At 41.4% G+C, this 14,224-nt stretch overlaps 1 protein-coding gene across 1 annotated transcript in view; it reads left to right on the top strand.

The window, feature by feature from the left end:
* Positions 1–14,224, top strand: part of KDR (kinase insert domain receptor) — a gene marked incomplete at its 5' end in the record, with an annotated part of 58,972 nt that overhangs the window by 4,139 nt on the left and 40,609 nt on the right. The window contains 5 exons of the mRNA XM_083368019.1: positions 5,545–5,741; positions 8,056–8,177; positions 8,616–8,784; positions 9,874–10,013; positions 12,467–12,638. Of these exons, the coding sequence (XP_083224145.1) occupies positions 5,545–5,741; positions 8,056–8,177; positions 8,616–8,784; positions 9,874–10,013; positions 12,467–12,638 (800 nt within the window). The remainder of the gene's footprint in view (positions 1–5,544; positions 5,742–8,055; positions 8,178–8,615; positions 8,785–9,873; positions 10,014–12,466; positions 12,639–14,224) is intronic.

Raw genomic sequence — 14,224 nt, 5'->3', positions numbered from 1 at the left:
TTTTCCCAAAAGGTTTCCACAATTTTGGCCACTACTGTGGAGCATGATTCTTTGTGGCTGCACAGGTAAGAACTATGTAATTTTGTTAGAAACCTTGCAGAAGTGTTATGTTGTAGTCTTTTGAGATGTTTTCAATATCCAATAGACATTCCCTGCCCGTATTCCATTCAGGAATGATGCTTTGATAATGCTGAACAAATACAAGAGACAAAATTGGCTGGGGAATTCTGGGTGTTGAAGTTCACATATCTGAAAGTTGCCAAAGTTGAAAAACACTAGTCCAGACCACGTATTGGAAGGAAATAAAGCAGTAGGGTTTTTTTTTCTGTAGGAAATTACAATTTGGATAAAGAAATTAGGCTAAGGATTTGGCTGCTGTTATCTGTTCATGTTCATCCAATTCTCCCTCCTTCTGGCATCCGATGGTTATGGCGTGATCAGAGTGACAGCTTGTTGCCAATTTAGGAAATTTGGTACCTTATTTGCCAACCTCACCCCCAATTTGTAACAATTTACCATCCAATTGGGGACTGATTAGTAGCTCTTGTTTAGCGTAAGTGCTGCTACTATTGAATATATCCAAGTTGGCATCATAGAAGTTTAGATACCTGTGTTTACCATCTCTTGTTCTGGTGCTAGCCTTTTCCCCACTGTGTATATATAAAGGGAGGAGTCACACTTTTTATTTTTGGAATATTGTTTAGCACATTCTTTTATGTGGGCTTCCTGTGTAAATAGTGGAAACATCGGCAGAAGCGTCTACGGATGCTAATGGCGCTTTCTGCTTTTTTCATTAAAAAAACCCCCAATGACATACTTTTGTGGGGAAGGTTGAAGAACATCACTGGTTACAGCAGACTTCTCTCCCTTACTGAAGAGAACCGTCAACTGGCAGATGACCTGAATGTCTTCTACTGTAGGTTTGAGAGGAGATCACAGTAGCCGAATTTCCTACACCTATCTCCATCCCTCTTGGGCCCTCCACCTCTAGTGGCCTTAGAAAAAGATGTGCAAGGCCTATTTCATAGGCAAAAGATTGGAAAAGCACAAGGCTCAGATGGAGTAACTCCTTGCTTGAAAGTTCGTGGTGCACAACTCACCCCATCCTCACCCGGATCTTTGATAAATGACTGGAGATGTGTTATGTCCCTTCTTGGTTCAAACGCTGAACAAGCATTCTGGTTCTAAGAACATAACACCCCACCACCACCAACAACACCAGTTGAATGACTATAGGGTGGTTGCTCTGACATCCATAGTCATGAAGACCTTTGAGAGGTTAGTGATAGCCCACCAGAAAGTCATCACAGATCTGCTGTTAGACCCCTTGCAGTTTGCCTGCCAAGCAAATAGTTCGGCGGGTGACACTGTCAGTATGGCACTGTATCTTGCAACGTGTCGAATACCCTAGGCGGGGGGTCTGTTTTTGTAGACTTCAGCTCAGCGACAGGTGAAGCTAGGGAAAAATTACATCTAGCACCCCAGTAATTAGCACAGGCATACTTCAGGGCTGTGTGTTCTCTCCACTGCCCTTCTCTTTATATACCAATAGTTGCACGTCTAGGGATCCCTCTGTTAAAGAATTGAAATTTGCCGATGATACAACACTCATTGGTCTCGTTCGAGACAGTGATGAGTCTGCACATAGACGGGAAGTTGAACAACTGGCCCTGTGGCACAGCCGGAACAATCTGGAGCTGAACATGCTTAAAAGGGTAGAGAGGATAGTAGATTTTAGGAGGAGCCCTGCTATTCTACTATCTCTTAACTATATTTGACAGCACGGTATCAGCAGTAAAGTCCTTCCAAGTTTGGGGGATCTATAATCTCCCAGGATGTGAAACGGACATCTGACATTAGAACCATCATTAAAAATAGGCACAACAAAGAATGTTCTTCCGGCGTCAACTCAGGAAATTCAGACTGTCCCAGGAGCTGTTGATACAGTTCTACACAGGAATTAATGAGTCTGTCATTTGTACTTCTATGGCCGCCTGGTTTGGTACAGCAATTAAACAGGGCAGGTAGAGACTCCAGAAGATGGTAGAGGACAGGAAGGCCTGGAGGAACGTTGTCCACGGGGTCGCGATGGGTCAGACACGACTTCGCAACTAACAACAACAAAAGAGACTCCAACAGATAGTTAGGATTGCAGAAAGAACAATTGCAACCAGCCTGTATATTGTGTGGGTGAAGAAGGCCTGAGAAAATATCTACAGACCCACACATCCTGGACACAAACTGTTTTAGCTCCTCCCCTCAGAATATTGCTATAGGGCAAAACATTTTCCCCCCTTGTGCCATCAAACTTCTGAACACCTAATTTCCACAGTACTATCTAATGTCTACGTAGATAGACATTGTATAATATGGCAGCAGCAGTATTATTATTATCCTTATTATCTTTACTAACCCCTCTTATTGGTGTTATTATTGTTATATGATTATTATTATTTTGTTGCATGCATGTACACAGAGAGCTTTGACCCTGGAGACAAATTCCTTGTGTGTCTAATCACACGACCAAATAAAGTATTCTGTTCATATATAGCACAAGAAAGATTTTTTTTTCATGAATATGGTTGCATAGAAACTGACTTGATTCAGTAAAAATTGTTTTTAGCCATGGCTGTTTTAACACCCTTTGATTTTTAATGGCCACCAGCTAAGACTAGCTCAAATTAGACTCAGTCCAGTGATCTAGTTTTAAACATTCAAATATTTCAACTAAGGAATCAAAGACAGTTTAGATAAATTATGGTTAGGCAATGGGTAGTTCATAGTGAGATTAGTAAAACAAACAAAAAAGATGAAACAGCAATTCTCCACATTAATACCAAACTTTTTGAAGGAGATAGTGGAACAGAAATGTGAAAAATAGATGATTGATAGATAGATAGATAGATAGATAGATAGATAGATAGATAGATAGATAAAAAAAATAAAATGAACTCAGTGCCTGACTCTTAAAAAGGTAAAGGTAAAGGTTCCCCCGCACATGTGTGCTAATCGTTTCCAACTCTAGGGGCCGGTGCTCATCTCCGTTTCAAAGCCGAAGAGCCAGCGCTTGTCCGAGGACGTCTCCGTGGTCATGTGGCCGGCATGACTAGATGCCAAAGGCGCACGGAACGCTGTTACCTTCCCACCGGAGTGGTCCCTATTTTTCTACTTGCATTTTTACGTGCTTTCGAACTGCTAGGTTGGCAGAAGCTGGGACGAGTAACAGGCGCTCACTCTGTTACGCGGCACTCGGGATTTGACCCGCTGCCTGACTCTTAAGACCTATCAACTAGGCCTGGGGTTGAGCAGTTGTGATGCCATATTGAGATTTTGTATCTTTGGTAGTGTGGTTGTGGCCCAGGCAATTATGTATGGTTTTTAATATGTTTTTTTTAAAAATCTATGTATTAGAGTTGTGGGAACTGAGTGGTCTTAACAAATCAAATCAAATCAAATCAAATCAGTCAGTAATATAAAAGAGCCAATGCTTTATGGCCTTATGCAAAGATCAGGGCTTTCCAGCTCTCAGACAGGGATAAATGTCTAAGTTGAATCAACTACCAAGAAGCATTTATTATTATTGTTATTGTTATTGTTATTGTTATTGTTATTGTTATTGTTATTGTTATTGTTATTGTTATTGTTATTGTTATTGTTATTGTTATTGTTATTGTTATTATTATTTTATAAAGACCTTCCCCCAACAAATGAAATGGAAACGTCATATTACATATGGAAAAAATATTATTCAGCCTTTTTTTTAAAAAAAAAAAACTAACATAGTTGGCTTCATGGAATAATATTGATCAGCTTTTCCACTAGATCAGGGTTAGGCAACCTTGGCTCTTTTATGACTCGTGGACTTCAACTCCCAGAATTCCTGAGCCAGCCATTCTGGGAGTTGAAGTCCATGAGTCATAAAAGAGCCAAGGTTGCCTACCCCTGCACTAGATAGAAAAAGACTTGGTCATAAATAGAAAGTGAAGACATATAATTACCCCAGATATTTATTCTGGAGTCTCCCTATCTTCCCAACATCCTAAACTAATCCCTTAAGTGCCCTATGCTAAATAAATCCTTAATTCTTCATACTGTGATACATTCCAGGTTTTGATATGTAACTGAAGAGCAATGTCACCTACGCAATGTGAAACATGGTGATGTTAAATCAAAATGGAACAAGAATGAAAGTAACCCATGCAGTTACAGAGTAAACATCTCCTTGCTAATTTTACTTTTCCAGCATAATGAGATCAACAGCTAACCCTTTGGAACTTTATTTGAGTAGTCTCCATACACATAAAAGAATGTCTGTCTTTTGTTGAAGGAATCGGAAACATCATAGGAAATATATTTTGCATTTTTCAAACCAATAACCGCTGATTGGCTAATATGGAGTATTCCAACTCTTTATTTCAGAATCCTTGGAGATAGTTAACATTTGCATACTCTTCGTTTATAAATAATACTGTAGACTTAAAAACATACAAAACAAATACCATTGTTAAATCTGTTTACGACCTTGTAATCCCTTGCTTAAGGCTGGGGTTGGGGGCGACTGAATGGAGCTAAGCATTTACTGACTGGATGCCCTTCCTGATGCCTACGTGAAGGTCACAGCAGATATTTTCTCTTCAAACCCTGATAGAAAAACATCTGTTGCTGCCTTGGATTGAATTCTCAACTTTCCAAGTGGGAGGTGAAGGTCTTCACCTCTAGGCCACCCTGGCTCTCATACAAAACAAATAGCAGTATCAACAATAATTCAGAAAGTTTAGATGTTGCTAATGCAGGTATACTGAATTATGAAATGAGGAGATGTTTTAATTGTTTAGAGCAGGCATGTCAAACTCGCGACGTCACGTGATGTCATGCAACGTATCAGGACGGTTTTGCCATTGCCGGCAATGGGGTGGGCACGGCTTCCGGATGACGTGTCTGGCCCATGGGCCGGCAGTTTTGACAGCCCTGGTTTAGACAGTACTGTGATTTTGCAATTTGGGGCAGCCTAAATTTCTTTGCAGCAACTCGAAAAACTTTAAATCAAGTTCAGTTTCCACTTGTACAAGAGTTTTAAATAACAGTTTCAGCAAAGTTAAGTTTCCGAGGTAACCACACAAGCTACACAGTTTATCTGCCCTCAGGAGGATATACTGTGCCCAATATTCTTAAAACTCGAATTATCCCGCATTAAGATTAATCTGCAGACAGCTCTGCTTCAGAAACCATTGCAGTTTGGCAACGGTGGAGCGAAACAAATAGAAAACCATGCTAAATTTGGAAAGCAGGGTTTGAGTTTTGTAAGACAAGTGGCTACGTTTAAAATGAGCAGAACTGTTTTTCAAAATAGTTAAAAACTAAATTCTCTTGCACGTATATCTTGTTCAGTGGGTCACAGATACGTAAGTGAATACATCCCATTGAACAGAACCGTATTTGAAGGCTTTGATGGCTTTAACAATGTTGATGCAGACCATTAATGGAGAATGCCATAGGACTCACATATTCTTAAGTAGCTGATGGATTTCACTTTTTATTCCCCAGTGGTGAGAGGGCTTTGGACTGGCTTTTGCCTAACAATCAAACCGACATGGAAAACCGAGTCACGCTGACTGAGTGTTCCAGTGATACCTATTGTAAGATGCTCACCCTGACGGAAGTAATAGGCAATGACACAGGGTCCTACAAGTGTTTCTACCAAGACAACCATTCCTCGTCAAGTGTTTACGTTTACGTAGAAGGTAGGAGCATACTGGGATAATGAACTTTTTCTGTTTAATGAGAAAAATGGCTTAATGTTATGTAACATGAACCTCAACAAAAACTCATCCTCTTGATCCCACCGTGCCAATCTTCAAATGGCCATGAGTACAACAGTGCCTTCTTGTTTGTGTTCTCCCGCAACTGGTACAAAGAGTATTCTCCAAGTTCCAAGTATACCTAAACTTTATAACAAAGCTCTGTTGATGGGTTCTCCTAAACCAGACATGTCAAACATCACGTGACGTCACGCAACGTATTGGGACGGCTTTGCCATTGCCAGCAATGGGGTGGGTGCGGCTTCCAGATGATGCGTCTGACCCATGGGCCGGCAGTTTGACACCCTGACCTAAACTAATTGATCTAATTGGCTTTAAGAACCATGCAAATTGGTGGGCCTTACAACCGCATTGACAAGCATGGCCCACATTTTACTTCATGTCATGAAGGAGAATGTTCTTTTATTTCCTTATTTGTTCCGTGTTTGTTCTATAACAACAATACGCTCAAGATCCAGAAAGAGCCCAACAGACTTGAACATTAGGCCCTATCTAACAAAATGAAATTGAGTGGTGAGAAAAGTAAGGTTTTACACTTAAGCAAGAAGAACCAAATGTGAGTAAAACCTCTTACAATAGCAGTCACGGTGAGAGGGATCTCTGAGTCCTAGTGGACAAGCGGTTAAATATGAGCCAGCAGTGTGTGGCAGCAGCCAAAAATGTCAGTGCAACCCTAGGCAGCATTAATAGAGAGGCAGAATCAAGATCACATGAAGTATTAGTACTGCTAAGTAAGGCCTTGGTAAGACCATACTTGGAACACTGCATCCAGTTTTGGCCAACGTGATATAAAAAACATGTTGAGACTCTGGAAAGAGTGCAGAGAAGAGCAACAAAGATGATCAGGGGGCTGGAGGCTAAACAGCTGCAGGAATTGGGTATGTCTAGTCTAATGAAAAGAAGGAGCAGAGGTGACATGATAGCAGTGTTCCAATATTTGAGGGGCTGCCACAAAGAAGAGGGAGTCAAGCTATTTTCCAAGGCACCAGAAGACAAGACAAGAAACAATGGGTGGAAACTAATCAAGGAGAAACACAACCTGGAACTAAGGAGATACGGTGTTTCCTAATAATGAGAGCAATTAACCAGCGGAACGGCTTGCCTTCAGAAGTTGTGGGTGCTGCATCACTGGAGGCTTTTAAGGAAACTGGACAACCTCTTGTCTGGAATGGGATAGGGTCTCCTGCTTAAGCAGGGGTTTGGATTAGAAGACCTCCATGGTCCCTTCCAACTCTGATGATGTTCTATGTTCTATTTGTTATGAATCTTCATTCAGATTTGTTGGATTCCGCTCATATGAGAGAAAGCGAAAGTAATCTTCTGGTGCATTTTTTTCAACACCATTTTCTCCTTTATCCTTTTCCAAACTTAACAAGTCCCAAACATTGTGATTATTCCCAAACAGGAAGTTTTGACAGCTTTTTTCCCCCCTGCACATTCTTCTGTTTCGGAATATATATTTTTTGAAATGAAGCAATCAGACTGGAGAGACTGTGTTCCAAATGAAGTTGAATTATAGATTATTCCTGGCAGCTCTGCTTGCAGTTTTTTTCCTAATTGTCACGAGGATAATCAGGCTGTAAGAAAGTGAATTAAAGGGCCCATGGAATTTTTCGCATCTGTTATCTCTTAAGAAAAAAGAAAAACTTGATTCCAGTTGCTGTTATTCTGCAACACTCAGCACTCAGGCAGGAATGCAGAATAGTTATAGTTCTGCAGAATATGATGGGGCGGAAACACGTGTAAGGGCTGGCATTAGATATGTAGTCAATTTCCAGGCCATTTGGAATTTGTGCTGGCTTGTTGTTATATTGCTAAAACAGGTGCTGAATGGGTCATCTTGCCCCAACAATCTGGGCCCTCACTTTACCAACCTCGGAAGGATGGAAGGCTGAGTGAAACTTTGAGCCCCATCACGATCGAACTCCAGGCTGTGGGCCGAGTCAGCCTGCAATATTTCATTCTAACCCTTGCACCACCAGGGCTACAAAACAGTGCACACTTAAACTACAGCCAGCGTTCTTCTTTAAGCTTCCTTTCTTGTTTGACTGATCTGTGAGTTTTGAGGAGCTGCCCCAGTTCGTAGTTCACCCCTGGTGACATGAGTGTTCAATTTCCTACATTAAGTTCAGTCGGTGGACTCCGAACTCCTAAGATAGATTGCTGTGAATGAATTGCTTTCAGCAAGAGAGATTCTTGAGGTTCAATGATAATTTAGATTCTCTCTATTGTTCAGATTACAGATCTCCATTTGTGATGTCAGCCAGCGAGCATGGGGCTGTGTATTTAACCAGAAACAAGACTGTGGTGATTCCATGCCTCGGATCCTCATCAAACCTCAATGTGTCACTCCATTCTGTAAGGCGAACGATCATAATTCATTTTGTCAAGTGATTCCAGCTCTTTTTTATTTTCATATTTTTTTTAAATTTGAGGCAGATGGTCTGATAACATGGCACTGGGTAAAAAAATGTAAATTGAAAGGGGAAATTAGGTTATGAAATATAGTTCCATAATTTACTAGGTTCAAGGTGCATAACCTGTGGCCCAATATGAGATCTCTGTCCCCCACTTCATTCGGTGTCTGGAGAGTAATCATTGCGATGCATTTGCATCTAATTGCTTTTCATTTTTATTATGTTTCAGTTGAAATTGGATTGAGACTTTACTGGTCTTGCTCCCTCCCCTACATGCTATTCAACAGTCAAATGGGGCCTTTTAGTTCTGCGCCAAACTGCCAGATTATTTTAGAGAACTTCAGAATTAAAAGTTATTGTTGTTTTGTTGTTCGTGTAGAAATATCCAGAGAAAACATTTGTTCCGGATGGAAAGTCAATTACCTGGGATAATCAAAAGGGTTTCACAATTCCCACTAACTTGATCAGCGATGTAGGGATGGTCTTTTGCAAAACTAAGATTGATGGTGAAAGCTATCAATCGGTGATGTACATCGTGGTGGTTTTGGGTAAGCAATAGTCTTTATTTATTTACTTGGGGGTTTATAAAGCAACTATTTGGAAAATGAGAATGTCAAAGACCACAATAGATTGATAATCAAAACGGGGAGATAAAGTCCCATTCAGATGGAACTTAATGACCCGGTAGCTGGCATCATTATTTTTTTTCTCGAAAGATTTTTTATTGCTTTTTTCACTAGAGGTAGTCCTCAACTTATGACCACAATTGAGTCCAAAGTTTCCATTGCTAAGCCAGGGCAGATGTTAAGTGAGTTTTGCTCTTTCTTGCCACAGTTGTTAAGTGAATCACTGATGTTGTTAAGGTAGCAACACGGTTGCTAAGTGAATCTGGCTTCTGCATTGACTTTGCTTGTCAGAAGATCACAACAGGGGATCACGTGATTTCCCCCCCCCCGGGACACTGCAACCGTCATAAATATGAATCAGCTGCAAAGTGTCCCATTTTTGATCACGTGACTTTGGGGATGCTGCATTTGGTCATAAGTGTGAAAAACAGTTCACGACTCACTTTTTCCAGTGCCGTCGTAACTGAATGGTCACTAAATGAACTGTTGCAAGTTGAGGACTGCTATTTGTTCTCTTTCGCTCTTCTAATGTTCCAGTACAATTTACAGTTTCTGAGGATTTCAGATGTCGATATTTATTTTTAGACTTGCTGTTTTGAGCTTTTATCAATTCTAGTTAAAACATTTAGCTACCGTATTTTCCGGCGTATAAGACGACTTTTGAACCCCTGAAAATCTTCTCAAAAGTTGGGGGGTCGTCTTATATGCCGAGTCGTCTTATACGCCGGAAAATACGGTAAATCGATTGAACGTTCATCATCAAGAAGTTTCTGTCGATCACTGACTGAACAGGCAGTGGAGCCTCAATGTCTTTCTCCTGAGTAGCAGAACTAAATGGGGCATGCACTGTTCGCATTTGGGGGGCAAAAATCCTGTTTTTTTCAATTTGTTTCTGACCACCCATTTCCCTGTGTCATTTCTTTATTTCACACTTTGAGGATGGGAACAGTTGTATGTTCTCTATATGACCTTCGGTGGAGTTTCACTTCTGATTTGTCCCCCTCCATTTAGGTTATAAAATTCATGAACTTAGTATGGGTCCCCTGCACCACATAGAGCTGGCAGCTGGAGAGAAGCTATCCTTAAATTGTACCGCAAGGACTGAGCTGAATGTGAGAATTGAGTTTCAGTGGGATTACCCTTCGAAACAGGTAACAGAAACAGGGAGCCTTCCAAATCGAAGAATTTGCTAAGGGGCCACGTTGAGTGTTATACTCTTCTTCTTCTTCTTTTAATATTCCAAATGCATTGATCAAAGCAATCAATTTGAGTCATCAGACTAGTCCTTAATCAATTGACATCCGATTATCTTTAGTAGTAAAGTCGGTTGAGCTGGATCATCGAGAGCCAAGATTTGGTTCTCTTCCACCTCCCCCCCTCTGTTTCCTAGAGAGAACTGGTTTACACAAAACTTAACGTGAAGCCCGGCTCGTGAGAAAGAAGAGAGAGAAAATGCTCTGTAAGGGGAAAACTAGAGAATGCTGAGATGGAAGTGTTCTGTTTCAAGCAAGGGGGGCTACCATTGCTTGATGCAGGCAGACAAAACTCCACGGAAAAGATTTCATGCAGATTACTTTAATTCATCAGGCATTCTCTAAACATTAACTCACAGTTACTGGAGAGATTCTTCTGAAGCACATTTCATAACCTGATCCCAACACGTAGGTGAAAAGAGACAGTATTTCCCATGTTGAAGGAGCAAACAGCGGAATTCATTAAAGCCAGGAATCCCAGGTAGCCAATCAGAAGTCCCTCCCAATGGCCAATCCGAAACACAGATGTGACCAAGTGACTTAAAACTACATTACCCAAAAGGCTATCCCTTAAGGGGACAGTTCTTAATTCCTAAAATAGCTGTTTACTCTGACCAGCCCAGGAAGGGCTAAGCAAGGAAAAATATCTGGGATGTGATTGTCTGTGGAACATTTGGGGAGCATGTTCTTTTTATACAGCTATTTTTTATGAAAGTTTTTTTTAAAAAAGAAGTTAAAAACTAATGAACACTCGTGTTATGGAAGAAAAAGAAAGAAATGAAAGTAAAAGCTAAAAGTTCAAGAGAGGAAAAAAAGTAAAAGAAAGGCAGAGAAGAACGCTAAGAGAGACAACGAAGTAACTTCCAAACTTTGTAGAAGTTAGTAGAAGGACAATTATAATTTTATCTCTTACTCAATGGTTACAAGTTAACTCTCTTCTTTCTGTAATCTACCCTGACAAGTCATCAAAACTGTAAATCATACGTTCATTTTTTGTTTGTTTTTTACCCAAAATGTCTATGAGAGGTTGGTGCCTTGGGGAGCATGCTCAAAGGGCAAGTTGATTGGACCCCTCTTAATCCTTCTAGCACCACTGAGTTGCAGGCAGAGAGCCATCTTTTCTTTTCCCATAGAGTTCCCGCTTGGTACAACTTTGGTTGATTGACAGAGAAAGGAAATTCCTGGGACAGGAACCTCACGAGCAATTGTTGCATGGCTACTTCCCTCCCGGTGCCCTTATTAACAAGAGGGGTGTCTATGGAGATTCCCAGTCATCCAGGTCGTGGTTGTCCCACAGGAGCTTTTTCAGGAGGCAACTGGACTTTCTCGTTTTTCTTTGAAGACGTTTCGCTTCTCATCCGGAGGATTCTTCAGCTCTGACTGGATGGTGGGGAAATGGAAGGATTTATATTCCTTTGGGACAACCGTGACCTGGAGGACTGAGAATCTCCCTAGACATTTAGCTATGCACACTTTGGGATGAACACCCTTCGAATGGTGCGGGAGTATGAATGGATTTCCAGAAAACATGGCAGATTACAGGAACCATTTCAGCTTGAGATGAAGACAGCACAGACTCATCCCCAACAGCCTGTGTGCCTGTCTTCAACAGGGAAGGGACCCAGGGCAGAAAACATTCCTGCAGCCAGGAATGCTCCATTTGCGCTACTCAGGTGACCCTGAGGACACAGGTAAACCTCCAAGTGGTCTCAGTGACTCTCTAAAACAGAGGTCTTCAAACTCGGCCCTTTTATGACTCATGGACTTCAACTCCCAGAATTTCTCAGCCAGGCATGCTGGCTGAGGAATTCTGGGAGTTGAAGTCCATGAGTCATAAAAGGGCCGAGTTTGAAGACCCCTGCTCTAAAAGAATGCAAATGACAGCTGTCTGCAAGGAGTGTAAATCCTCCCATTCCCCACCATCCAGTCAGAGCTGAAGAAGTTTCTTGGATGAGAAGCGAAACGTCTTCAAAGAAAAACAAGAAAGTCCTTCCAGCTGCCTCCTGGAAAAGCATCTTTGAGACAGCAAGAGGGATGATGTTCATCTACTCCAGATGGTTACATCAGCTGAGTTTGTCCCAGGAGTCAGAGACCTAATGCTAATAAATGTATGCTCCCTGTATTCTTCCTTCTGGTCTAATTACCAATTTTAGGCCATTGGGCAGGGACATCTGCAGGGTTGTGAGTCAAAATCTGCAAGATTTTGGACACAGCATTGTGAATTAAGACTTGCCCCGTTGTGCATACATGGGCAAAGGCTTGGATCTTTGATTGTAATGCTTTCTCATGAACCATCCCAGTCTCCAGCTGGAAGGATGATGCTGAGCAAATGACTTTGAACTCTGTTGCAGGGAACGAATGCGGCCTTCAAGGAAGTGATGACCCTCTTGGGCAGTGAAATGAAGATGTTTGTGAGCACCCTCACCATTGAACACGTGACTTTAAGAGATGGGGGTCTGTATAGCTGCACGGCCACCAACAGCCTGATGACAAAGAAGCACAAAATTAATGTCATTGTTCATGGTAAGGCTTGATTTGGGATGAAACCTGGGCTTTACAGTCCTAAAATGGGAGCTCCTTGGAGACACCATGAAAGTGATTGTCCACAAAATCAAGGCAAACAGCTTGAGCCAAACTTTTGTTCCTCTTCGAAACGAATCCTATAAGCCAGTGGTTCTCAACCTGGGGTCCACGGACCCCTGGGGTCTGCGATGACATCACAGGGGGTCCGCAAAGACTTGAAAAAAATTGTTATGATTTACATCTTCAGTTAGGTCTGGGGGGGGACATTGTCCGTGGCCACAACAGGTATTTAAAGGGGGTCCTTGGTGAAGAGAAGGTTGAGAACCACTGCTATAAGCTAATAAGCTACCTTCGTTTTGAGGATGGCCAAAAATAAAATGAACGTATAGTCTACAAATAAGAGCAACTTAGCTTTGAATAGATGAGGGGACAAGTGCCTTGCTAGAGCATAAGTGAACCTGTTTAGAAATGCAAGACAGCTGTTGGGATAGATTCTTCCCTCTTCTAGCATTTCCCTTCATTTTGTTGACTAGCTGCTGTCAAAAAGGTTCGGTAACGATAGGGTAAGACAGTTTCAAACAATGTAGAATTAGAACCAGTTAAATATACAGTGTAGTGGCTACAGGGTTGGGCTAGACTTGAGTAAAGCAGGGGTCTTCAAACTTGGCGACTTTTAAGACTTGTGGACTTCAACTCCCAGAATTCCTCAGCCAGCCAAGGCTGGCTGAGGAATTCTGGGAGTTGAAGGACACAAGTCTTAAAAGTCGCCAAGTTTGAACACCCCTGGAGTAGAGTTTGAGTTAAATTCTACCTTAATCAGAGAACCTGAATTGGTGAGCTAGGACCAGCGTCTCTCTTTCAAGCTAGCATATAGTTGTTGTCGGAAAAGAATTGGAGGAGGAAATACTATCTACGCAGCCTTGAGCTCCTGAAGCAAAGGTAGAATAGAAATCTAACAAATAATTAAGGAATGAAAATATGATCTGGAATATCTCCCCTTTCACAAGTGCCTAGTCTTAGCAGAAAATTGCAAAGTGAGCAAGGTTGTTCGAAATAAGACCTCAGACGTGACTTCAACCTAGAATCCCCCGTCTACTAAGACTTCCTAACAAAAACTCTCATCCACTTCAACCAGCATGGCCATGCTGGACTAAATAAGTTAACTTTAAATATTAATAAGATTGATTTTCTCCATATTCGTGAGCATCAAAGTTAGCTGTTGTTGTTCACCCACCACTGTGATGATCCTGAGTGAGAGACTTTGTGGTTTGATGAATGGGTTCAAACATGTGCTAGCTAAGCTGTTGGGTCTCAGTTTAGCAAAAAAAAAACAAACCCATGGCTTACTGTGTGCGTAAGCAGGCTACTGTGGCTTGTTGCACAAACCATGGCTTAGCTGGATATCTGAGCCCGTCCATATTGGTCAATTCAGTGGGGGTTTTTTGTTTCGTTTTACCATAGGTAAGTGAAATAAACATCATAAGATGATTGTTTTGAGAGGTTAAAGGTTGGTTTTGGTTTCTAAAGTCAATAAGCAATTTGAAAATTGTGTTTCAAAATTGTAGCAATATCAATTATATTATTAA

The sequence above is a fragment of the Vipera ursinii genome, assembly GCF_947247035.1.
Source record: "Vipera ursinii genome assembly, chromosome: 7".
Taxonomy (NCBI): domain Eukaryota; kingdom Metazoa; phylum Chordata; class Lepidosauria; order Squamata; family Viperidae; genus Vipera; species Vipera ursinii.
This window is presented reverse-complemented; position numbering and strand designations above follow the sequence as displayed.